Source organism: Sprattus sprattus (genome assembly GCF_963457725.1).
Source record: "Sprattus sprattus genome assembly, chromosome: 9".
NCBI classification, from domain to species: domain Eukaryota; kingdom Metazoa; phylum Chordata; class Actinopteri; order Clupeiformes; family Clupeidae; genus Sprattus; species Sprattus sprattus.
In genome coordinates, this window is record NC_137928.1 from 17,188,409 (window position 1) to 17,215,697 (window position 27,289).

Consider the following 27,289-nt stretch of genomic DNA (forward strand, 5'->3'; position numbering starts at 1 on the left):
ACTGACCCTCAGAACCAGTCAGCATGAGGATCCCCCAATGCCTCGGAGGGTCCATTAAGGAACCCCCTGTCCTCATCATCTCCATATTACTGCCCCCCCCCCCCATCCCCACAACCCCCCACACACAGCCTCCCCCTGGATGTCCTCAGCCCAAACATGGAGCTGTGAGGGAGGGGGGTGGAGGGTGGCAGCAGATGGCGGGGAAAGCCTGGTCGCTGGAACTCACCAGTCAAACCAGGGGGACATAATCAATGCGACACCCCGCCGTGTGTTAGTTTAGAGAGCGTCAGGACGCCTTGCTCTCACACGCTTTCCCTTGGGAGGGGTGCCAGGTGGAACATGGGGGGTCTGTGGAGGGGTGCCATTAACAGAGAAAGGTGGAGTGGGGGTAGTGTGTGTGTGTGTGTGTGTGTGTGTGTGTGTGTGTGTGTGTGTGTGTGTGTGTGTGTGTGTGTGTGTGTGTGTGCGAAAGTGAAATAGATTGACAGTGGCAGCTTCTTCCCATCACACACACATAAAAACACATGTTCCATACTGACAGTCACTGATCCCCTCTTAGAGAGTGAGTGAGTGAGTGAGTGAGTAAGTAAGTAAGTCAGTCAGTCAGTCAGTCAGTCAGTCAGTCACTCAGTCAAGCTCCTGCGCCTTTCCTAGAAGGTGTCACTCATGTGGACTAAGCAGGTCTAGGGGCAGGGATATTGCATTGCCTCCATGCTACACTGCGCCTATATACCAGTGCAAGAATGAGAGGTAGCTGTTGATGATGGCTGGAAGGCTGCTCTGCTGCAGTATGTGTAGGAGGTCACAGCATCACTGGGTCTGTGGGTCACTGTGTCAGGAGCAGCTACCCAGAGCTGGGCTCCCGAGTTACAGTGGCCATCTGACATGTAATGCCTGTGTGTGTGTGTGTGTGTGTGTGTGTAAGTGTGGTTGCGTGTGTGTGGGAAGGGGAGACAGACTGACTGCAGGGGCTGATAATAGGCCCCTCTGGCTTGGTCGATGCTGTGGTCCTCTGCACCACCCCCCCGGGGGAGTGCTAACGGCTGGATTACAGAGGCCAGGCCGCAGGCGCGCAGGCAGCAGCGCCGCTCCCCAACCTCTCCCCCAGCGGCCTCCTCTCTGGCTCAACACACACACAATGTGGGGAAGACGGCTTCCAGTGGCTTCGCCAAAATATGTAATGGTACTCCCTTCCAATAAATACCAAAACAAACACACACACACTCACTCTCACTGAAACACACTCACACAGGTTTTCACTGTCTAACTCAAATTCACTTAAACTCCTCTCTCTCACATACACAAACACTCAAAACTCCTTCACATCCAGTCACAACGTTGCTTGTGATTTTCAAATATCCTCACAGACATTCTCTCTTTCTCCCCAGCACACCCCCCTCCCCTCTACTCTCCCTCTCACACACACACATACACACAGACACACTCCCCTCATCCCATTCCTGCACAGAGCATGTTACATTAACCATTGCCCTGGGCGCTGGATTACCTCTAATAAGAAAGGTATGCTGCGGTGCCACACCAAACCAAACCCCAGCAAGCAGAGAGAAGCAGAGAGGAGTAGAGGGGTGTAGAGAGAAGCAGAGAGGAGCAGAGAGGAGCAGAGAGAAGCAGAGAGGAGTAGAGGGGTGTAGAGAGGAGCAGAGAGGGGCAGAGAAGAGCAGAGAGGAGCAGAGAGGATTAGAGAGAAGCAGAGTGGCGCAGAGAGGAGTAGAGAGGAGCAGAGTGGAGCTGAGGAGCAGAGAGGAGCAGAGAGGAGTAGAGAAGGGCAGAGAGGAGCCGAGAGGAGCTGAGGAGCAGAGAGGAGCAGAGAGGAGCAGAGAGGAGCAGAGAGGAGTAGAGAGGGGCAGAGAGGAGCAGAGAGGAGCCGAGAGGAGCCGAGAGGAGCGGTTCGGCTCTGGACAGCTGACCACGCCGCACTACTGGAGTATTCCAGCTATGCGCTACCTCCACTCTGCCTCTATTAATATCTCCTCTCCACTGGCTGCCTCTGCTTTGGCCTCTGTGTATGTGTGTGTGTGTGTGTGTGTGTGTGTGTGTGTGTGTCTGTCTCTCTGTGCACTCGCTGTGCATGGCAGAATACTGAATCGGGGCCCTGATCAACACAGACAGGTGATAAGTGTGACTCCAGAGATGTGCCAAGGGCTGATCGATGTGACTTGAAGGCCGTCGTTTTTTACGTTTGCCCTTGCTCTGCCTCAGGCAAATTTGTGTGTGTGTGTGTGTGTGTGTGTGTGTGTGTGTGTGTGTGGGATAGAGAGGATGTGATTGTGTCTGTTTACTTGCACGACTGAAAGCCATCCATAAACGACTCTGTCCTCACCAATCAATGCATCTAATTGCTCCCATTTGGGAGAGGCCCACGGCCACTGAGGACTAGCCACAGACTGCACAGGAGATGAGGCGGTAATGAGGGTTGCCCATGAAGCCACAGCCACCTCTCACCTCACACACGAGACAACAAAGAGGACCAAACTCTGGCAGGAATATGAGAACAGAGGAAGATGAAAGAGATATGTTGCATGACGAACAACACACCAGGTATGCAATATAAAGGGTACATGATGTGAAGAGGATTTAAAAAAAGCACAGGAAACATAATAATAACTGCAAGATGTATTTGAGGAAAGACCGCAAAATGTTCCCTCTCCACATGTAATGACGGATATTGACTTGCTTTTTTTGGCCCCTGGCCTCACTGCTCTTATTTATTCTGTTCTCTCTCCCTCTCTCTCTCCCTCTCTTTCTCTCTCTCTCTCTCTCTCTCTCTCCTTCTCCCTCTCTGAGACACACACACTAAACCACCCTTCCGTCCAATATCTCCAACATTAATGGCTCCGATAACTCCCAGAATGCACAGCGCCGAGGGCTGGCGGAGAGGAGCTTCCCTTGCTTAATATCACTTAATGAGCCGAGCCTAATGCAAACTTAAGAGTGCAGCTCGGCAGCCAGGATCAATCACAGCCTCTGCTGGCGTCAGGCAATCTGAATAATGCACACACGTATTCACACACACATGTACAGACATGGCATTCGCACAAACTGAAGCGCAAGCAAACACACGTGTATTTGGTAAGGCTTATAAGGGAGAAAAAGAAAGAGAATGAAATGCTTCCTGACGGAACAGGATAGTGCAGCACCTGCTGAAGGGATGGGCATGTCTATCTTCATGCTAATTTGTGTGCAAGTTGGCGTGTGTGCACAGTATGTATGTATGCATGAACACCTAATTTAACCCAAAACAAATGAGCAGCGCTATCCAATCTCCAAACAGCTAAACGGGCTACAACTGCTCTCCTTTCTCGACGCCTGCGGCTCTCATGACATCATGCCTATTGCTGCCATTGTCCTGACACTGACACCATCACAAAACAAGCTGCTCTCTTTCCTCACCCCATTCTCCCTTTTACTGACCACTTTCTATCAAAGCTGAAGAGAATGAATGAAAGAGAGAAAGAGAGAGAGAGAGAGAATAAAAGAGAGAGAGAGAGAGAGAGATGCGCCCAGCACATCTTTTCTATTCTTGCTTCAAACTTTCGCGAGTCTGTGTGGGTGAGTGAGGTTGTTGGTGGCAGGGGAGGGGAGGGATGGAGTACGGGAGAAAAGGAGAAGGAAAGAAAGAGAATTAAAGAAAGAGGGAACAATGGGTGGCCTGTGGTGGAACAGTCCTCTCCATTATTCATATGGCGGTGTGTGTGAAGCCAATCCTACCCGGCTACCACCTCCGCCCCTAGCCAACCCCCACCAAACCTACACCACACCCCAGCCTGCACCTTGGAGACTCTGAGAGGATGCATAGACACCAGGTACAACAGAGGGAGGAGCATCTTGATGTCTGTGTGTGTGTGTGTGTGTGTGTGTGTGTGTGTGTGTGTGTGTGTGTGTGTGTGTGTGTGTGTGTGTGTGTCTGTCTGAGAGAGAGTGCAAAAGCGAGTGGAACAGAAGATGAAAAGAATAGAGACAGAGGGAGGGGTCACCAGTGAAGGGTCTAGGGTAATTAGTGGGGGCATTAAAGGGCAGGACACACAGGATGAGAAAAAGGAATACATTAGGAGGTCAGAGCTAGAACACTATCTCACATCAGACTCGATCTCTTTAGCTCTCTTACTGAACAAAACCCTTCATTATAGCTCAATCAAAGGCATTTCCCAGTATCTCCTGTAAATCTGAGTCTCTTCTCATTCACAGGTGGATTGTCTAGCCTACCTCTTGGATTTCACAGAAGTCCCATGTACTGCACTGCAGGTCTTTAAAACCTCTCCCAGTCTCGGCTCCCGTTTCTGGATGCACTCATTACCATGCCCTACCTGGGAAGAGAGAGGAGGGGGACTTGAGGGGTTTTACGAGTTGCCCCATCCATTGGCAGGAGAGGGAGACAGAGGGAAATCCTTTCATCTGAGGCAAATCAGATGGACAAATAAGGTTTCCCACAATGCAGCCTGAGTGCTCCATCATGCCTAAGAGAGGGCCTCTGTGGTGGAGAGAGAAAGGGGGTAGAGGGGCAGACAGAGGGGGAGAAAGGGAGCGAGGGAGGGTGAGGGACAGAGCAGGGAGAGGCTAGGCGACAGAGAGAAAGAGGGAGAGCAGGAGGAATGCTGGTTGTCTGTCTGATTGATAGGGTATCTGGGTGAGGAATGGTGTGTCTGTGAGTGTGAGTGTGTCTGTGTATCTGTGTGTGTGTGTGTGTGTGTATGTGTGTGTAAGGGTTTGTGTGTATGTGTGTGTGTGTGTGTTTTAGGAGGGGTGAAGGGGTTTAGCTGCTGCTGGCACTGACAAACAGATTCTCAATCTATCAAAGCCAGTGTCAGGCTGGCTTTCATCCCCTCCCCCACTGTACCCCTCCCCAAACCTCACACCTGCCCACAACACACACACACACAACCCCGAAGACCACAGCCTGTCCTGCTCCATCTCACCACCACCTGGCTCAACACAAGGGCCAACTCAGCTGTGGCTCCAAGTCCAGAGACAATCCTGACCCTGATGTGGCCCAGGCTCACTCAGAGTGGGGGGTCCCCCTGAGCCTCATCCCAGTCCAGCCACTTTCACCAGCACCTCCTCACATGCCAGGGCCACGTTCATCAGCACCTCCTCACATGCCAGGGGCCACATTAGTCAGCTTGACACAGCACAACTCACTCCAGCCCAGCCAATCCCAGCCTTCCACGTGACATTCCATGTGGCATTTCACATATGACTCGCTCCAGCACACACCTACACACAGACTCACACACTCACCACATTCACACACACGCACTGCCTTTTATTAATAGCTTCCACACCTGACTCACCAAAAGTGCAAGAGAGCTACGTCAAGTCATTGTTGCTAACAGCTGACAAGGTAATGCAAGAGATCCAGTGGAGGGGAACTATTTTATTTTCTGACAGGATTATAATCAAAGCAATGAGACTACGAGACGAGATAAATCCTAAAATAGTTTCTTTTTCAACATCAGCAAAACATGGTTTGTGCGAACTGAATTTCCCCAGTGAAATGAACATATCCTGCTTATAGTAGCTAGCATTTAGCATCACTTTATATCAAACAAACCGATCGTCAATGATGTTTTCTAATATATTTCGTCCCCATAATGTCTAACCATTCTAAGATACAGCATATTTAATTTAATTGAATTTAATATCATTGCATAAACTATGTTTGTACTCTATGTTATGTAGAAACATATTCCACATTGCTGAGGATCAGTTGCATGAGTGAGTATCATCATATAGGAACGTGAGACAGGGAAATACTGCTGCCTCAAAGCAGTGTGAACTCATTGGTGATGTCAACAGCACAAAATGTATGCAGAGCTTACCATAAGAGGTGATGTCACCATGGGACTGTGCACTCAGCTACATATGGCCAAAGGCAGCACAAAATCAATTGTCACACCCTCAAGCGCACACACAAACACTTCTAAACATGCACAAATACACACACACACACACACACACACCCAGGCATGCGGTCCAAAGTAAACTCGATGAGAGATGGAACGCCTGCTGGTGAGCTCATCACTAAACCCCTCTGCTCATATGATAACAATTAACAACATGGCAAGAGAATTAGAGAGCGTGAGACAGAGAGGGATGGAGAGATAGAGAGCGTGAGACAGAGAGGGAGGGAGAGATAGAGAGCGTGAGACAGAGAGGGAGGGAGAGATAGAGAACGACAGACAGAGAGGGAGGGAGAGATAGAGTGCGTGAGACAGAGAGGGAGGGAGAGATAGAGAGCGTGAGACAGAGAGGGAGGGAGAGATAGAGAGCCTGAGACAGAGAGGGAGGGAGAGATAGAGAGCGTGATACAGAGAGGGAGGGAGAGATAGAGAGACAAATGACACAAATTACAGTGATCTCTCCCTCTTTGTGCACCTGGCGCAGAGACATGTAGTTCCTATATAGGACAAATATGAAAGTGTGTGAGTGTGTGTGTATGTATGAATGTGTGAGAATGTGTGTGTAAGGGTGTGGGTGAGTGTGTGTGTGTGTGTGTGTGTGCGTGTGTGTGTGTGTGTGTGCGTGTGTGTGTGTGTGTGTATGTGTATGTATGGGGGTGTCTGAGGCAGCACTCTCCATCTCCCAGCTGTCGGTCTCCGCCCCCACCCTCCCGGCAGCAGCAACAGCAGCAGCGGTAGCACACCCGCTGTCCCCATCAGTGGAGGGAGCAGCAACGCTAAATAATGCAGGCAGCTGAGGATGCCGGGGGCCCCCTCCTGAGCCGCTGCACCCCAGCAGAGTCTGGAAGAAGAAGCTGAAGAAGAGGAAGCCAAAGACCAGGAGCCTATCTGACTGACTAGTAGCCCGAACCAACCATGGAGGGAAACAGCCAATGAGATCCATGCAATGCCCCGGCACACTATAGGTCACAGAACACTTGCGCGCGCGCGCGCGCACACACACACACGCACACACACACACACACACACACACACACACACACACACACACACACACACACACACACACACACACACACACACACACACACACACACACACACACACACACACACACACACACACACACACACACACACACACACACACACACACACACACACACACACACACACACACACACACACACACACGCTGATAAGTTAATAGTAGCTTACCTGTGTTTCTGTGTGGAGGGGGAGGGGGCAGTCGTCAGTGCAGAGAGAGTGGGCCTGCTGAGAGAGAGAGAAGGAGCAGAGAGTTGGTCTGAGGTCTGACAGCCGGACGGTTGGCCAGCCTTTCACGCTTAGATACTCTCTGCACTCTTTTTGCCTATTTTGGGCTGCCTGGACGTGAAAATGTCACACAGAGAACTCGTCTGGTAGCTTAAATTGCCTCAAAATAGGCTGTCAGATTAACAGTTGGGTGGTTCTTTATTAAAGAGGCTGGGATACTAACAAATTAAGATTTGATGGTTTATGGTAACTAATAACTGGGACATCACTGACAATCAAATCTCTAAATCTTCTTTCCAAGGCTTTAAAATGGAGGAAATCCCCCAAGTTTGAAACTGTGCATGCGGGTGTGTGTGTGTTTGTGTTTGTGTGTGTGGTCAATAGTTATCGGAGAGCATGGCTATAAACCAACCCCAAAGCTGTAAGAGGATGAGGAAGAGAGGATTGCAAGTGAGTGGGAAAAGAGAAACAGAGCGATTTCCCCTTCAGCTGTGCAATCATTTGCACCTTGGTGTGACTTCAGATCTGCTGTCTGCAGGGGCTGAAATACCTCTGGTAAAAAACACACACACACACTTTATCCAAACCCGAGCTCTCTCAAGCACACACAATCCCTGACACCCAACGGTCAACCTCCACACCCGCCCTGCTCACAATAGCTGGCCATTACCTCACTACATAGCAGATCAGTGAGAGAGTGCGTTAAACCCTGACCCAGATGGACTCCCCTCTGTCTGTCTGGATGATTCCAGTGGACACCACCCTCACTACTGCCGCGCTCCCCGCCCCGCAGAGCTCCCCGTCCGGCCAGTCACATTAGATCCCATCAGTGCGGGCGTGCCTGAGGTGTTAATGAGCTCCAGGGAGCACAGTCTGCCAGATTCTTAGAAAGGGTTAAGCCCTGGTGGTTACAACTCAATGTTAGGTCACATCAGACCTGATACACATTACACATCTTGACACCACCTCCAGGCAAAGACCATGTCAGATTTAAGACTCTGGTGGGAGGGCGGGGGGGGGGGGGGGCTGATTGATTCCCTCACAACTGACCGTGGCACAGTGTTTCACTTGCCGCAGTGTAGGATTATTCAGCTTTGGAGAATCAGTCAACTGTGTCCAATAAATGTCCCCATCCCCTCCATGACTGATGCATGAAGATGAAAGAATGTTTCTCTCACAAAGCAACACACACAGGCAGTATGTTTTTCTATTCAGTATTGTTTTTTTGAAATGATAGCTTACATTTCACAAAATGCCTAAGAATAATAAAACTGGACTGATACGTAAGCAGTCTAGTGGTGTCAGATGGAGCCTGTTGGAGGCAGATATGCTCTTCACCTTTATCGGTCTCGTCCACTACATGGAACAATTAAAGAAGGCATTATTTCCTCTAGCAACAAGCTAGTTTTGACCTAGGTTGCTAGTCGCTAGTAGGTTGAAAACAATCTTAGAACGAGTCCCAATGGGGTGAGTCCCCAACTGATATATAACCTGATAATAACTCTGCTAAAATCCTTGTGCATGGTTATGCACTGGTTTGAATGGTGGCTGGGATTCAAAATGATAATTTAAATGTTCTGTGTCTGATATTGCCCAGACATAAATGTCACTGTTGAGTCCGGAGGAAAAGCTCTACTCCTCCTGAATCTCCTCCTGAGTGTCTTCCTGGTCAGGCCGCCTAAAGGCACAGTTTGCCCTCTTTAGGTTTACCACAAAACATCCACGCAAGCAATGCAGCTCCACCGCCATCGGAAAACATGCAAAGGACAACAATTGAGCATAGTCATGATTGTGGCGTGGCTTTATTAAAGTGGAAGCCTGAATAAGACTGGCCTTTAATATTGCATGAGGGAACATTAGCTTTAGCCCAATGTTGTTTTTCAGAAATGGCTGAAAAGCCACTATGGTTAGATAAGCTAAGCCAAGCTAGCCACGGAACGGCAAGAAAATACAGATATATTCTTTGTGTGGCTTGATGATTACTACATAAACAGGGGAGAGGGAGAGGGAGAGGGAGAGGGAGAGGGAAAGGGAGAGGGAGGACAAAGTAAATGTGCTTGGGGTGAACGGATAGCATTTCAGACATGTAGTCTTCTTCTCATTCCTTCCTATCCGCTCTTTTGGGTCCTACACTGAGCCGAAAATCAGTGGCCACCCTGGGGGACTTGAGTGACTCAAGAGACGGAGAGAGAGGGAGACAGAAGAGGAGAAACATGGAGATATTTATAGCTGATAGTATTATAGTTGCTTCACTGGTCGGGCCACCACTGATGACGGTCTCCCCTTGTCTTCTGAAGAGGCGAGAGACAGAAAGAGGGAGAGACAGAGATGGGACATGCACACCGGAGGAAGAGGGGACCCAAGAGGGGGAGAAGAGGGATGCAGAAAGAGAGAGCAAAATAATGAGTGCAGACAAGAGGGACAGAGAGAGAGAGAGAGAGAGAGAGAGAGAGAGGGAGAGAGAGAGAGAGAGCGAAGTGAGAGATTGGGTTTATGCGAGGCAAAGCAGACAGGCTCTTCTCCACTCAAGAGATGCACCCTGAGAGGGTCCACCTCAGAGATGCTGATGCAGGGTGACAAGGGTTGCATAATGTTTTCCACCCTGAGTGAGCCCAGCACAGCACAGCACAGAGAAGCTCAGCAGGGGAGAGGCTATGGGAGCTCAGCAAAGGCCTGCATGAGGCAGAGGATCACTGCTCAGTCCACAGCAGAGCAGACCTGTGCAGAAATGATGAGCACAGCAGGCCAAGACAGCCACTCAAAACAGAACAGAGGGTGACCAAGTGCAGCACAGCATCCTGGAGAAGCACGCTGAAAGGACGCTTCCCTGTGACGCACTGTCCAAAGACATGATACTGCAGGGAACAGAATAGATCTTAAGGCAGAGTCATTGGGGTTGTGCCATCCTCCAAGCATATTATATCCATATTGAATCTGTTGGCATTCATAGGAGGCGGAAAGGCAATAAAGCTTGCATGTCCCTCTCCAGAGGAAGATGGTAGATGAAGATGGAGGTAATTGTTATGGTTGGGGATGCAGGATAGATTTGGATGGGTTGGGAACGCAGCTTAACTGTCATCTTTTACACATGGCAAATACATGAGAATGTTGAAACACAGAGTAGAGCTAAGGGTGTATCTGCACAGTCTAGCAGGTGTCTGACACAAATACACAGCACCAGTCATAGGAGGAGAGAAGCTGCTGGTGGGGAAAATTCTGTTTGGAAATAACAACTACCAATCCTTTGCTCAATTCAATTCATTAACACCGAGCCCTCAAATATTTGGGTCATACTGTCATTTATGACACAGCCAAAGAATGTCTGCATGCAACAATACATCTCTTTAAGCTGTCCATGTGGGTTGCCTCTAAGTAAACAAGCCAACAGACATGGTTATGCTGCATAATGCTAATAAGACCCATGACCTCTGAATTCATTCGTGCACCGATGTAGAGGAAATAGACTAGCCTTGAGGGTGCACAAACACTTGTCCAGTGTGATTTTTCCAAGGAATTTTTTTAAAATAAACTGTGGCTTACATAAAAGCAATACTGTCAAACTGTAGGGAAAGTCACTTAATATATCTATTATTTTAACTTCAGTCCACAGTGCTCTTACACTCAGTGGGCTGACATAACTGAACTCCTGTAAATAACTGAAGTGGTGTTAAGGCTTGCTGTACGATCAGCCAAGAAGGGGGTAAAATAACTTGATTACATCCATTTGCTCTCACAGCATTTCTGCCGATGGCAAAAGACCCGTTCAATAATAACTTCTTGCTCTTAGAGAGATATTGGAGATGCACGTGGAACCCAGTACAATATTCTTTTGTACTGCGATATCCAGATAGGAATTCCATCAAAAACAATATGGAGATTACTTAACATTTATGCCTGAAAGTTTTTCTCTGATGCAATCCATCCACTTACATCTAGCCTCACAAAACCACAGCGATATGTAGTGTAAGGGCAAAATGAAGACAATGAGTATGCCTGTTTGTGTTTGTGGGTCAGAGAGAGCACGAGAGAGATAGAAGGAGAGCAAGCAAGCGAGCAAGCGCCAAATAGAGAAGGAGCCAACCCTTCTTCATATTTTACCACACCAAAATACATAACAGTGTGTTAGATACAATGTCAGGGTTTGAGAACTGTGGAGGATACCTCCCTCCTGTCTATCTCCACCCAGGTCCAAGCCCCATGGCTGTTAAGAGTTCACCCTGCTCCATGAGCCAAGCGCACATCTGGAGGGCGTGTGAGTGGGTGGGTGAGTAAGAGGTCCAGCTTTCACTGCAGCCTTGCTTGGTGATATCACCATATGGTGGACTTATGGCTCTTGAGGGGCCTCCTCAATACCAATAACCCACTCACCTTCCCAATACTCCTCCAAGGGTAAACGTCAAATGCTACATCATTACCTGTGATAGTGCTGCAACCCGCGAATATATGAGCAGGGGTTGACGTAGAAGGCACACAAACCCTATAACACAACTGAGAAACTAGCTAGATGTGCTTCACAGGAGCAGACAGGGCCAAAAGGGACTGCTTTATTCCTATTCCCTATTTCTTTTTCGACTCTATTCCATTATTTCTCGTAAGTCAACAAGTAGCTTGCTACATCTAAGATAAAAGACAATTGTGAAAAAAATGTTGGGAAGTTTTTTTTAAGACATCCGATTAGTTTATGGTGAATCTTAAAACTTTTTTAGTAAGGTTACACAGTTGGTCACACTATGTAAAATGCCAGCGCAGTGAGCGCACACCTTATATTACACTCACTCTTCACCTTCACTTTCACGGCAGCTCAGCAGGTGCCTAATCGATAGGATCACTTTATTTGTGATATTAAAACATAAAAAATATCTTCAGCTCAAAGGTCAACGCTGCACGGTTTTAATTGCTTGTAAAGTTACCGATAGACAACCGGCACATGCTATTGGAGTTGTAAAACACTGCTTCGCAATACAAGTTAATACACACTTGGCCAGATGACAGTTTCGAGACGCATCTAATTCGCCGAAGTGTTGCTTATCGCCGCGTCAGGGCATGTGACCAAGCAGAGCATTCTGCCATAAGTTTAATCAATTTAACACAGCTCCTCGCGCTACCCAAATCGTCTATCTTTCCCGACCACGAAATGATAACTGAGCAATTATAGTAACTGTCGCTGTAAACAGTGGGTGTCGGTTAAGTGCAAGGAAGTCTGCTCACGACAAACCACAACCTTATCGTAACATACAGCAAATGCCTATGTTTCTAAGGACAAACTACGTTTTTTAACCAAATACACAATATTCTTGTAGGCTACAATGCACACTACTAAGACATGTGTTTGCGCCGTTTCAATGTGCTCAGACCATTATGTTGGTTAATAATCCCATAACTTCGGACCTCGTCACGGGATGAATGTGGCATGCATGAGGTGTCGTCCCAATGTTGAGGGGTGACAACCTACAGCGAGCGCACCCGTTCTGCCGGGGCCACATTTAGCGAGCAGGCATCCCATGGCAAAAGCGCGCATCAATAATTTTGTGCAGTTAAGCAAGTGAAAACTGTGAAACCTGTCCAATTGATTAAGTCTAATGTCTGATGAATCGTATAAATTACAGGCACCGGATAAAAACGACAGGGAATCTCAAAAAACATTAATTTAGCTTAGCCAGACGACCCGACTGCGCGAAGACAAAGGTTTGCAAACACGAAAATAAGTAGGCCTATACTTTTGCGTCCGACTGTTTCTGTTTCTTTAAAGTGAATATCAATGCTCGGTACAGAAGTATAGCCTAATTGAATACCTAAAAATGCACAGATGTAGTGTAGCCTATGGGTTGAAACACTGACCCTCCATAGATTTTGATGATTTAAGTTGATTTTTCTCAATCTGTGATAATTCTTCACATAAAATAAAAATTAGTTCAGTGACGAAAAGACGGGACGGATATTATTCCCAATCAGACACCATGATACAGCCACAGTCAGACAGACAGACTACTTTGACACCACCGTCACAAATAGACTACAGGGTGTCTTCAATGTGGGCGACTGATCGTTAAAATATCTAATTGTATCATCCGCAAAAACCTCTTGTTTTACAAAATAACTCGACAAAACCAGCTGTGGATAGTGTGTCATTTCATACTGGTAAGGCATGTTTAATAAGCTACAGTATCTAGACAAATATGATAACATAAGCTCTCCTCACATAGCATGGACATGCCCTATTCAATTCTATGCGGCTCGTGTGACAGTCTCCCGTCAAAATTCGAGAACAGACAGTCAGGTCACTGCGTGGTATATCGGAGAACGAGAAATGAACGAGCGTTTTCATGCACTTACCTCTTGTCTTGTCACCGTGGAAAAAATCCCAGTTGAAATTCCCTTTCTAACGTTCATGCACGCATTCATTCGTTCTACTTGCACTGCCCAGCTCTCCCTATTCTTTGACACAAACTTAGCTATCACCCGCTATTGTGAGACGCAGTCAAACCTGCTACATAGCAACGCCCGCCCACTATGCACACTGCCAATATGCCAATGGTCACCTCTGAATTCGGCCTCTCGACTATTGATGTGGGCCACAGTCTGTCTCACCGTGAGGGCGGCTACCAGGTTTGAGAAGGCGGGCTCAAACCATCTAAGATTCAATGAGTTAACAATTTCATTGCTGATCAGTCAGGCTTGGCCTTCATGACGTTATCGGAGTTACGTCAGTCACATATAGAATTGCCATGGCCTTCTCCTGAGCTTCTACAGGTAGCAGGTTAAATAAATTCAAGTACGGAAATTTGGCTCACAGAAAACCTAGTGTCACATACCACTTAATGCATATTCTATTCAGATAACACAGATAACAAATTGTCTGTATTAGCACGCACAACTCGCACTGCCTATTAAGACAGGGAGGGAACTGGGCCCCTTGTCTTTGAAATGTTCACAACCGGCGCAAACTACACCACGCTACAGGCACACACACAGCCACACACACATACCCTTTTCATAATAAGATGTACAAGGATTCTGCTGACCCCTGCTGGCTAAACTGGAGAAGGTCCCTGTAACATAAACGTATTGTCTGCCCAGGTAAACTCCTTTTATTTTGCTTTGATATGCAAAAACAAAAATGATTACTCCAGTTTACAGAGTGTGGACTAAATGTGTTGTAGTAATGTTTGAATGGCCGTTAAGGGCGGGAGTTTAACACACCCTTAAATCAAATAGGGTGAATCAGCTGAAAGTCTTTTTAGCAGTCAACAGAGGTCTTGACTCGTGTTGTGCTCGTTCTCCCACTCACTAATGGCAATAGTAGGCTACTGGTAGGACTGTCTTAACAAGACATGTTCCTGTAAATGTAGGGGGTTTGTTTAAAACTAGCAGATAAAAGTTTACATCTGGGGTATGACACACAGAAATTAAGCCTGGATTTCTGACTGTCTACAAAAAGGTAATACTAAAGTCCATCAGGGGAGATATTATTAATATACTAAGCTGGCTAAAAAACAATTTGACTTTGACTTTTAGTATTCTTCCTTCCAAAGTAACGTTGTCTGCTCTGTCTGACCTTTCAGTAGAAAAAACCTGGAAAACCCATGGCCATCTGCAAGAGCTGACACCATTTCAACATCGCATGCGTACTTCATGTGCAGCAAAGCATGAGGTCAAGTATCATTAGGCAGACTCAACTGAAATTAGCACATATTATCATCCTTGTTTAACAAAACACAAATACCTACATGTCATGTGTATGTAATAACTAGGCTAAATGAAAAACGATACATTCATACACTGAGCACATAGGCCCACGGGGTTGGCCAGTAAGTAAAACATATTGTCCTAAAGTTGGTGATACGTTTAACAGAGGTGACATTCACTCAGAGGTATAGTAGACATATCCTCCAGAGCTGTAGCATGCTAGATCCCCTGAAATAATGTATTTGTTCTTCGACCATCACTAACTTTAGAATGGTCAAATGAGGACGTTACCAGGAAGCTTTGGAGGCAGCCGTGTTTTTTCCTAGTTCTCAAATCATCTGCACTAGTCCTGTAATTTGGTCAACCCGAGTTCACATATACGCCCTTCACAACAAGAGGTTAGGCTACCCTCTACTGTTTACCTTCTGCTCTGCACCAAAGAAAGCTCCCAAAGACTTCCGTATCACATGGAACGAAAAGAGAGCTCGCGCCTGGCAGGATAAAGCTTGAATCGTTTGCACTTTGACTAGAAGAGCGGGGCGGGCTAGCAGGAGTGAGTAGGTCGAGGAGAAGTTGCCCGTCGCCAAACGTGAGACTTAAGGATAAAAAGCTCTGTAGAAGACTGACTGCAGACGGAAACCTGTCCGTATCTTTTGGAATGACAGACCTCGGCGTTTCGCTGTCCCTGCTGGCAGGGATTGTGCTTCTGAGTGAGGTGTCAAGGTGGACTGCAGTTAAACTGTTTGCCAAGTCGGGTTGTCGTCCATACGTGTTGGAAATCATTTCGACCTTCCAGCTATGCGCTTGCACGCACGAATTGAAACTATTGGGCGAAGTGGGCCGAGTGGAGCTGCAGATTGGGCTGACCCTAACGTACCTCATCTCTGTGGTCCATGCGCTGACGTTCCACGGAGCCATCTGCAACCCCTCTGGCACTCTTGAAAGTGTCTACCGGAGGGGACTCACCGGAAAATGTGCAGTGGCGCGGATTGTTTGCCAGTTTCTTGCTGCCGTGGTGGCACGGTGTGTCGTCCCATATGTATGGGCACTGGGTTTGTCTGATTTGCACGTTAGGCACAAACTGTTCGGGTTTAGATGCATCAGTCCGATTAATGCCCCGCTTTTGAAAGCAACTGCAGTTGAGCTGGGATGCGCTTTCGCCGTGCACTCTGCTGCTACACATATGCAAAAAGTCGACGACAAATACAAAATCCATGCCATAGCAGCTGTAATCACAACCGTGGTCTATGCAGGTTTGTGTCTCTGGATTAGGAATCTTGCGACCTTGTGCTTTGCTTGTTTTTTTCGGCAGCGTTGTTTTGGCAGAGCCTATGGGAACTGTTATGTAATGGCTGAAGTTATCACTTGTGTGATAACAGTTTTTAATCGCCGCCTAAATCCCTGTTTATCAAACAGTGTCATATCTAGTTTATAAAATGTTTCCAGAAACTCTAATCAGTGTTGTTATTTTATTTGTAGGTGGGAGTATGACAGGAGCAGTGTTCAACCCAGCACTGGCGTTTTCAACCCAGTTTGCCTGCAGCGGCAACACCTTTACCGAGTACTCATTGGTGTACTGGTTGGGGCCAATTTTAGGTAGGACACATTCTCAGTACAAGTATGCTGTTTAATGCCGGTAGGCGGTGTGGTATTTTGACACTGCCCCAATTACTACAAACAATTTAAGTACATGTAAAGCCCATTGCAAACATACTACACACCTGAGATCAGGCAGCCTAGCATGCCAATGCCTTTATACACTGACGGGAATGAGCACCATTTGTTCATTCAAATAGCAACACCCAGAAAGGTTGGCATGAGTATCCTATGCCCAAGGACTAGTATGTTGTGACAATGTAGACCTGATTCCCAATGCAGTCATGTCTTAGTTGCTCAAGAGCTGAGGGAAACGTGGTGTCTTGTTACTTGACATTCATGACATTTTTGCAAGCACAGCTAAGAAACCCCATCTCTCCCATCCATCTGCCCACAGGCATGGCCAGCTCAGTGCTGCTGTTTGACAAAGTCATTCCAGCGGTGTCAGGGAAGAGCATATACCTAAACGACCTGAGCTACAATGCCGTTAACGAGAAGAAGAAGAAGTGATCTCCAAATCAGACATCTCTCAACTGCTGGATTCAACAATGGACTCCTTTACACAGCCCATGGGTATCAGTGAACTACAGTAGACAGTAATTTTAGGGCACAATGTAATACATGCGAGTGAGTGTGTGTGTGTGTTTGTGTTTGTGTGTGTGTGTGTGTGTGTGTGTGTGTGTGTGTGTGTGTGTGTGTGTGTGTGTGTGTGTGTGTGTGTGTTTGTGTGTGTGTGTTCGTGTGTAATGACAAGTACCTCATCAACAGCATTTTAACTTTTTTGAGTCAAACAATGTTTATGTGAAGAACAGAGATACAATGAGATACTCTATAAACATAACTGGAAATAGACATTATCTGTAGGTTGCTATGTTCACGTTATGTATATTAGAGAAAATAAGCCTGTGAACTTTAGAAACTTAATTCAAGTGAGAAATCCTTCTGGAAGATCATTCAATCGCTGTTCTTGTTTGTTTGTTTTTTTGGCATATCTATTTACAATAGTTAAGTCATCTATTACTGTTCTTGATTTCCATCATGTTTCGCTTAAGTTTAAACATTCCCCTTTCAAAGAGGCACATGAAGACTAGCTGGACAAGAATGTAATGCAATGAGGATTTTTACATCTGTGGAGTGTGTGACCTTAAAGCACAGATTTACTTGGTGCCTTTGGAACTTGAGCAAGGACTTTGGGGATAAGTGGACCTATACTAGCCATTAGGGAGCCTGTGCCAAAGTGTGCCATGTACACTTGGTTTTAGGGACATGCCAAAGATTGTATACTTGTCCTTAAGGCAAGCAGAGGTAAAGCCACAGAAATACAGCACAGTCATCTGAAGTAATACTATTGGTATTATATGTGGTTGTTAAGTTTCTGGTAAATAACAGTCTTGGTCAACCATTTGCTACATTTATGTCAATGTAAGACATTGTAATAAATCAGTTCTTTTTTAAGTGTTTAGTATGTATTTTGCTTCAATATGAAAATCGTCTTTTATCCACATGTAAGGTAGGAAATTCCTATTTGTAAGTTAATTTCTGCTACATTCAGTTACCTTTTCATAGTTTACTACTAGAAATTTGATATTTTTGTATTTATGAATGGTTTGCTCCAAGGAATACAACTTATATTTAAATGGCACTACTAAACAGAAATGGGTTATAAGCAGGTCAGTGTCTATAACATAGATGTTATATAGGTCCAGCCTGACCTTGTAGTCCATGTGAAGTAGCAGGTGGCCCACACAGGGTTCCCATGAGACAGAAACATGTGTTGCCACTTTACACTTATTTAAGTGAAGTAGCAAAATCTGGACAATTTGTTTGACTTTGGAACACCTAAAAACGAATTAAACTATTTCTGCTGTTAAAATGCAGACATTGTTAGAACATTAACATTTGTGAGCAGGTTTTGGTTGGAAACTCACATTTCGCAAGAAAAGGAAAACGTTCTAAGGATACTAATCAACATAATATTTCTACCTTTGCCGACTGCAGCAAGACTAATAGATTATACTGGCTCCATGAGAAAGAATTAGCCTAAGGGTTAAATGGTAATGTTATACAATAGGCAAGGAGCCAGCATTCATACAGCCATCTCCACAATTAGATCAGAAGACATTAAGCTACTTTTCCACTGGGAGAGAGAGGCCTGTCAGACAGGTCCTTTTCAGTTTTTCACATCCTGCTGCGAAAGGTTTAAGCCCTCTGCTAGATATCTCATGTTATGAGTAAGGTCCTTCACATACCAAGCACACACAGTCTCTTGTCTTCAGGAATCAATACACTGAGTTCCAAAACGTCCTGCACTTATCTACTTTGTTTTAGCCTTGTTAAGTCAGATGTCACAATAGTTTGTTTAAGCCTTGCATCACAATAGCAGTTCAAAGCCTCCACAACCTTCGTTTGAGCTGTATGCTAATTCTAATGAAGTTCTTGACAAATTATATTGTAGTTATAAGAGCATTACACAACAGTGTCCTTGCAAAGGTGGTTTGGTTGCCGATGCAGTGATCAAACTCACTTTACATTGGTTTCGTTTGCACCATGCACTTTGAGCTGCTTCTTGTAGTGGACTTTACGCCAAGGTCCGGGGTTATTTTCTATTCAAAAGACCTACTTCATGTTGGAACAAATACCGGTGGTGAATAGAATAACATTATTGTAAAGTCAACAGTGGACCAAATCATGATCGTTGAAAGATCCCCATTGACCATTGTATCCATCCTTGGCAATGGTCTGCAGATCAGGGATTAGAAACGGTTCAGAGAACGAAAACGAAAACCGGTAAAGAACGAAATTTTGTGAGGAACGTAATCGAAAACGGGAACAAAAACAATTTCAGCTGTTCCGGAGTGAAAACAATATTTTCAATTTTAAATAACCGGTAAATAACGATATTTTTCGTTCCAAATAACCTTTCTTGAAATATTGTGGAAATAAAATTATTGTTAAAATAAATCTTAAAATAAAGTTTTATTCCGGAAGTGATTGGCTTGGCTACCTGCCCGCTAAATGTTACCCAGACTACCTGGCTGAAGTGAAACTACTGTTGACGATAGCGAGTAGCCGAACAGATCCATCCAAACTTGCCATGAGTGTGCTGCCTGTGCCCGTTACCCATGGCCTCGTTTCCCGATAACGACGTATTTTAACGGCCTACGTGGATTTTGGTGACATAGTAGACTCAGTAACACTTTCTATTTACGAGCGTTTCCCGAACATCATCTTAAAGTCATGTGCACGAGCGCCACGTGCACAAGTTCTTAAGTATCTCTTAGGATGGAGCTGTCCATCACAGTGGTTCTGAAAGTAAAGCAGTCGATGTCAGATGAGTCGATTTTCTCACTTGTGTATACATGGGTTTCTCGGCTACGTCATCACTGGTTGCGTGCGCAATCTCGCGGCAGAAAGAAGCAAGATAACGTTGAAGTGGATGAGAAAGCTGTGGAGGAAGGCAACATGCCAAGCAGTTGTTGTGTGGTGAACTGCTCTAACAGAGTTGGTAAGATGTTCAGTATACCTGGGAGGAAGCATCCGTTTGTCAGGAAAAATAACATATCAAATCAAATCAAATATAGAAAAAGGCTGAACAATGTACAAGGTTACGTTTGGGAATATGTTGAGGGTGTGTGCAAGCATTCATGGCAACAGAATAGGGAACGGTAGGCTAAATAAGTAATAAACAATACATTTAAACTGGGCTTTCTGTATTCATTTGTATTAGGGTAGATGGCTTTCTGCCGCGGATTTGCGCGCGCAGCCTTCAATGTTTGTATACAAGAAACCCATGTATAGGCTCATGAATGAAGTTCCAATACAACAAGTGTCGACATAAGAACAATACCTCAATAAATATATATAGGTGCCACCCTCTTGATTGATTTCCAGCCCGGCTCAATGACATGTCAATTTCCTAATATTGCAGCCTAACTACACAGTCAGAAAAGCCATCTCCTTAGTTCAATAACATATTATTTTGTATAATCTTTATTTTCAAATACTCAATATTCTTTATTTCTATTTTGATGGGAATAGGCAGGTGAAACAATGACATTCTCATGATGTGCTATACACAGAAACATCGTTTGGATTTCTTCTATAATAGGCCGAACGACGCCCCTGGTGGATTGCATCGCTAAGTGTGAAGTTACTACTGGTCCTGACCACACGTAGAATTCTTCTCAACGAAAGATAAACTTAAGCTAAGTGCGGCGTCGGGAAACCGCTCTGAAACGTAGGATCCCTCTTACGACCGATTTCAAGTCCTTTTTAGCGTTCGGGAAACGAGGCCCAGGTCAGTGTAGAGCGTGCCTTTTTGTCTCTCAAATATGTCCTGTCTCCTTTGCCCAGCAATCTGAAGGAGAATGTTTTGGAGGACATACTTTTCCTTAAACTGAATAAGCATTTTGGTATGTAAGCTATCTATTGTCCATTTCAAATAGGCTAGCTCTCGAGCTAATAGAAGAGAGTAGGCATAGGCCTCTAGCTATGGACATGAGTTGTGTGTTTTTTGCGCGTAATGGAGAATGTTTTGTTGGAGATGCTTTCCGAATTTGAATGTAGGCCTAAATATGACCGGCTGAATTTGTTGTCATTTTGTTTTGAATAGCCATGGGTTTAAGCTGCTGCATTTTCTTGCTTTCCTTTTTTTGAACGGACTTCAGTTCGAAAGACATGGCCAGGTTTTCGTTAAAATGGTCCTGCAGCCTAATTTCATGTTGCTGACTGTCGGAAAGGAGGAACCTTTTGTACGGAAACAAATAAAATTGAACTGCAAGGTGATATAATGTTGTTTCATTATTGACGTTGGAAAAGGGCGCATTGCATTTAGCCTATAGGCTACACGCACGCACACGAATAATGACAAACATTAAGCACGCGCGCACAAATGACAAACATTAAGCACCCCCCCTATGACATTTTTGAAAAGAACGTTATTAACCGTTCTTTTATAAGGTTCTAACCGGTTAATAATATGAAGAGAAGCATAGGAACACTGGAACGGAACAGAAAAATAAAGTTTCTGGTCAGAACAAAACGAAATGAAAAATATTTCGTTTTTAATCCCTGCTGCAGATTGCCAGGCAACAAGAACCAATTGCCTCCTTTTAAAATACATAACTTGACCGCCTTGATTTATGCCTGTAAATAACAGCTGACATCTGTTGATAAAATGAAACTGCTGATTATGCACATCTGAATACATTTTACATTGGTACTGAAGATACAAGATTAGTTTCTAATGTTGCATTTACAAAAAAGAAACACATCGGAGACAATTACATAAAAATAATGCAACACAAAATAAGGTGCTGAGAAATGACAATGTAAATGAATCTGTTTCTCAATCTTGATATTAAGTGAACATCTGTCACATATTAACTTTGCCAACAGAGAATCCCCAGTGTTGGGTAAACACCAACATAATCGGTAAGGAGATTAACTCTCACAGATGTGTATTCCCAGCACTAATACTAACACATGACACTAGTGTGTGAGCACAACACTAACACATACTACAAGCACCAAGCGCATCACTTCTTAATCATTCTGTGGTTGTCTTCAGGAGGCTGTAATCTCTAATTAGTGGTAATCCTTTCATCGATAGAAATAACACACTCTCCCACTGTCTGTGCCGTTTGTGAAACAATGACTAGTTTGAGAATGTTTGATGAGATACTGGCACAAAAGCCTCACCCTGGCAGTTCACAAAACCGTTGGATTTGTTTTGAATATCCCATAAAAGAAATTACTACCGTTAACATTGCAAAGTTATTACCACAGAGTCTCAACAGTACAATTTTATGAAACATGCATTTTAAAAAACATTTTTATGTGACAGATGAATCAACCCAGACATCCCATCATGATACAGGAGAGGTTGTCCCAGAAAGCTGTAGTCCAGACTGGAAGAGTCATAAATGATTTACCTCAGCAGTTACCCCAAGGAGGAGGGGCAGCCTGGGGCAGAGTCCAACTCCTCCAGCATTGAGGACACACCAGCACCAGACATCACAGGACACTGAGATGTGAGGGAAAATGGCTGTGAAGACATATTGTGCATTGGACAGATCTTTGAAAATAAAGAATACAATGATGCTACTACTGTGCAGTTATACTTAAATGTCTGCTGGTAAAGTGTTCTCTGGGATTCTTAAGTTGGAACAAAAAAACCCACACACTTATGCTTAGTACAAAAACTGATTTATTCTAATGACAGCTCATATAAATTACTTGAATACTACCTCTCCGTTTGGAGAGAACAGTTACACTGGAAGCAGAGAGAATTCCCTGAGGAAGTGTTGTGGGTTAGAGCCTTGGGATGGGCACTTCCCTTCACAACGACATACAGAGCCCTTAAGTGCTTCCATCAGCTTTGCTCAGATCCATCTGTAAGACAACAGAAATGCAAGCACTCCTCTCACACTATTGTGCTATTTAGCTAACGTGCTGCATATTAAAGTTAGCTAATTCACAAGTGGACTAGGGTTAGGAGTTGCAATTGAAAGCTGAACCAAAGAATTAAATACTTTTCAAAGTTAAACTTGTTTTGATGAACTGATTGCCTCCCCGTGATCTCCATCTGCATCATCAAACTGTCCAGCAACAGCTGAACTGGAATCCACCTACATACCATCTGAAAGGCACAAAGTGAAAGCCATTGTTACATGAGCACACTCACTCGCAGATGCAAATCTCACTCGCACTCTCACTGGCTACATCACCAACCAAAGCCCCCCCTCCCCCTCAATACAATGCATTGTATCAGAGTATATGTTGCCTTGGGCCGCTGGACTCATTAATGCATTAAACAGCAGACGCAGGAACAGACCGATATGCATCACCATCTAATCCAGTCGAACTCCACTGGGGCCTGAGTGAAACCAGTGGAAGACGACTGAACACTGATCCAGAGAGGGAGGGAAGGAGGGAGGCAGAGGGAGAAAGCAATAGTGTGTGTCATTAGACATAAGAACAACTGTTCTTGAGAATGGCAGTTGCGCTTCAAATTCAACAAACAGACCAAAATCTAATAAAGGCTGAAAAAACCTTTGTGCTTGGGCTTAGAAACCAATAAATGTGTTGCTCTACTCATAACTAGGAAGACAAAACTACCACCAGGCTTTTTGTTCCATTCTAATTTTCTGTTTTACAACAGATGGAACAAGCATGGATGCATTTCATGTTTACTTTCTGAAACATGAAATAAGCCAGTCCCAAACTTGTGACTCAGTCATTAGGTCACAAGTCATAAACAAGGTCACGCTAAAAGATGCCCCAAATAGACGCACGTCTGTCCACACACATCAACACATACAACCGACATGCACAGGCAGACCATGTCTCCTTCTCCTTCTCCCTCGCACTAAGCCCCTTCTCCTTAAACCTCTTTAAAGCACAACACTGAGGACAAAATGCCTGATGGGAAGTCTCAACGATCTAAACTGTTTTTGAGTCAGAACATGGTTGTAATAGTTTTCCCACTTTCTTATTTTGATAATATGTTTGTATTCGGTATCTGATTTCCCCTGTTGTATTAGTTAGTATCACCAGAAGTTTCATTAGTTTAAATTTCTATATTACTTCATGGACTTGTTTCTTTCATTTTAGTTGATTCATTGTTTTAGTTTAGTAAATTCAGTAAAGGACAAAAGTTGTCTAAGATTAATTCAGTGCGAAAATCTGCTTCTAATTTATGTATTCAACATTTCAAGACTAAACTTAACCGTCAATTTAACACATTTGTTTCATACTGAAAGCCTGTTAAAGGCAGAGTGTGTGATTTGGTTAATTGAAAGTTGATATTTGTGCTTCAGCTAATCAAATGACACTCACTCTGAACACTTCAGCAGCACCAAGGGCACAGGAAACAGACACATTTTCACAAGTAGTCAAGTCATACACATAACAGGGTGATCAGGACAACCAGTCAGTACCCCTAAAGTTAAAATACAACACCACCACACTAAAACACTATAGAACCCAAATCTTCATATCGACCCTCAAGAGTCCAAGATCCGCAGTGCAACAATATAGACATCCCATTGTTCCCAATCCATGTGCAGTTCTTTCAAGCCTACCTCCAGATGCAAATTGTTCTTCTGTCACTGACCTGACAAATGCTCTTTTATTATCCAAGTCGATCCAAATCCCCAATTTTGGTTTGGTACAAGGGTACACTGTGGCATTACTAACATTTCTAACCAGTGTGAAATTGAAAGTGTGAAATGGAAAGAGGCAACTTTGTTGTGAGAAAGTTACGTATGTGGGTCACATATTCCTGGCTGCAGGGCTCTGGATGTGTCATGCATGTACCACTGCCATCACATCATGTCCTTGACCCAGGACAAACCACCAGCTATTGAGTTTCCTAGGCCTGGTTGGGTACTGCTGAGCTTGGGTTTCAGACTACACAGAAAAGCACAGCCCTTACCAGCCTGTGAAAATGCATACAATCCTTTGCCCGACTGTTGACTGAACCCCTCCCTGTGAGACAGCCTTTGTTGAGCTGAAACAAGCATTGAGTTCAGCTCCAGCATTAGGTCTACCTGATTAGAACTTGCCCTTCCAGCTGTTTGTGTGTGAAAAAGATGGTTTCCTGTCAGGAGTTTCATGCCAGCTCTATGGCAGACAGTACAGACCAGTAGCTTACCTTTTTTCAAAGACTCTACCCAGTGGAAACAGGCTAATTGAGAATCGCAGCAGCAGTTGCCGATATAGTACAGTTACACCCATTTACTGGCCATGTCCCACATGCAGTACACTCTCAACTCCTTCAAGCGAAGACATCACACCTCGCAACAGCTTGCTTGCCTTCAAATCAGCATGTGTTTCTAGTGCATCAAAATATTACACTTGCTCTTTGCAACACCCTCATATCTCCTGGAGGGAGATGGAGAGCCACACAACCTGCATATTTGCTGGGACGGAATGTGGGATAACGTCTGTACTTAAAATGAATGTGCTTGATTTAGCAAAGATTCAAGGATATCCGCGTATCCTTGTTTGATCCATGCTGTGAACGTGTTCTTTGTATGCACGCTTAAAACTTTCAGGCAACAGGTGAGACTGCAGCTTTATTCACGGTACCAGGGAAAGTTACAAGCACCAAATCCAAAGCTCTTGGGGCAAATCCCCTTCTTATTACAAACGCAACTCATGTCACACACACATACTGTCCCATTATTTCAGTGAAAGCACATGGCTAACAGACATGACCAAACTAGTTTCAGTTGGTTTCTATCAAGACCAGTGAAGGTGATGACTCAAGGGGAGTTTCAGACTGCACTATATACCCCTGTAAGGCAGAAATGGATCCTAGTCACTTTCACAGATGGCATTCTTCCTCTGGTAACTTCTCATTTGGTGGGGCCTGGGTGTTGGTTTATGGTGCCCCCAACAAACATTGAGAGATGCACTCACCCAAATGTTGACCCTGACCCTAAGCCTGATTATTCAGGTCTCTCTGAGAGTGCAAAGGTATCTCTCTTTGGAGGGGGTCCACCCCAAATTTGGTCCCTCCATTTAGGTGGTTAATGTTTGATTCTCATCTTGAGAAACCTCTTATCTATAGGGGTAAATATTAGGCCAGATGAAGGACTAAAATGGGTACTTAAGGGTATGACAGTCAAAGAGCATTCCGTCTTCAGATCTCCCTCACATCCGTGTGAGTCGCCATTTCTAAGCAGCCAGGTATGTTCATGTTCTCTAAGTCTTTTTATGTTTCATGTGGTTTTTAAACTTATATTCTTCACTTTAGACTTTATTAGTAACTTTTACCTGACATAATAAATGGTTAATTCTGACCCACTGTGCCTTCTTAAGAAAATCTTAACTAGAGAAGTACTCTTTGGTGCCAGTGTTTCCACAGATGACGGGTTAGAGGAAGTTTCATTCCCAAAGTGGCCACACGCGCAAAACTTTGAGGGAACTGGCTATCTCAACTGGACTAGACATGCTACAGTGAACTGTTAATTGTATTATATAGCGTTGGCTTGCCGACCAGCCTATGCACTGGATCGAATGGTTATACGGGATCGTACTACAGCCTGGCACCCGTCCCTGAACCAACAAGCTGCAAGGTCCCGTAACAGAGCTGTAAGACCTCCGAAGTTAGATCCAGAATAGTTTCAGCCTGTCATGGGCATGTCAATCGGCCGTGGCATTATCCTAAGTGACACTATTCCAAGACAAAACCTGTTAAAAAAAGTAAGCGTCGCTAAGGCTCAGTTCCTAATAGAGTGGAGTTAGACAAAGAAAATTAAGTCAGATCAAATATGGTTGAATTAAGAAAGGTATTTTAATAAATGTTACGTTTGCAGCCAAGCAAGAAGAGAGAGGCATCCATTCAAACCTTCCAGACGCCTATTCCCTTATTGGTTTAGGAAAGTTACGTCTTTGTCATCACATGCTCCATCCCAGGTTTTCACCAAAATGCATACTGCAGTCATAACACCTTAGGGACAGAAATGAAGAGCAAACTTTCACTCAGTAAAAAAAGTGCTTAGAGTGCTTCTGAATTTTGACCTGATGAGTCTGCTTCACATGGGGGCCGCGGAACCAATATAAATGTATGCTAATGATATGCAATGAGCAATGTATAAGAGAGAGGCATGAGCCTTACTGTACTTTGGATTGCTTCGTTGATGCATCCCTGGTGCCATGAACAAAAGAGCCATTGTACTCCAAACCAGGCTGAGTTTGCCTGAACTTTCTTTGTTTTACCACAAGGGGCAGTCACTCCTTGCCAGTACACAAAACAGATTTGTTTTGAATACTCCCAAAACAGAAAATCACCATCATTTACAACAC

The 27,289-nt window shown here is 44.8% G+C and overlaps 2 protein-coding genes across 3 annotated transcripts in view; one reads left to right on the forward strand and one right to left on the reverse strand.

Moving 5' to 3' along the window:
• Positions 1-13,653, reverse strand: part of pak1 (p21 protein (Cdc42/Rac)-activated kinase 1) — a 43,180-nt gene extending 29,527 nt beyond the window's left edge. The window contains exons 1-2 of one of the 2 annotated variants that reach the window (XM_080844679.1): positions 13,526-13,653; positions 7,136-7,192 (exon numbers count right to left, since the gene is read on the reverse strand). The gene's annotated coding sequence lies outside the window, so the exon portion shown is untranslated. Of the gene's footprint in view, positions 1-4,224; positions 4,269-7,135; positions 7,193-13,525 lie in introns of those variants that run through there. The other variant, XM_080844682.1, reaches the window with a different exon arrangement.
• A 1,883-nt stretch (positions 13,654-15,536) lies between these two features.
• Positions 15,537-16,984, forward strand: aqp11 (aquaporin 11; the record flags this gene model as incomplete). The annotated part of the gene is made up of 3 exons (XM_080844272.1): positions 15,537-16,131; positions 16,358-16,474; positions 16,872-16,984. The coding sequence occupies 3 exons, from the start codon at positions 15,537-15,539 to the stop codon at positions 16,982-16,984; spliced, it is 825 nt and encodes a 274-aa protein (XP_080700398.1).
• Between the last annotated feature and the right edge of the window lie 10,305 nt (positions 16,985-27,289).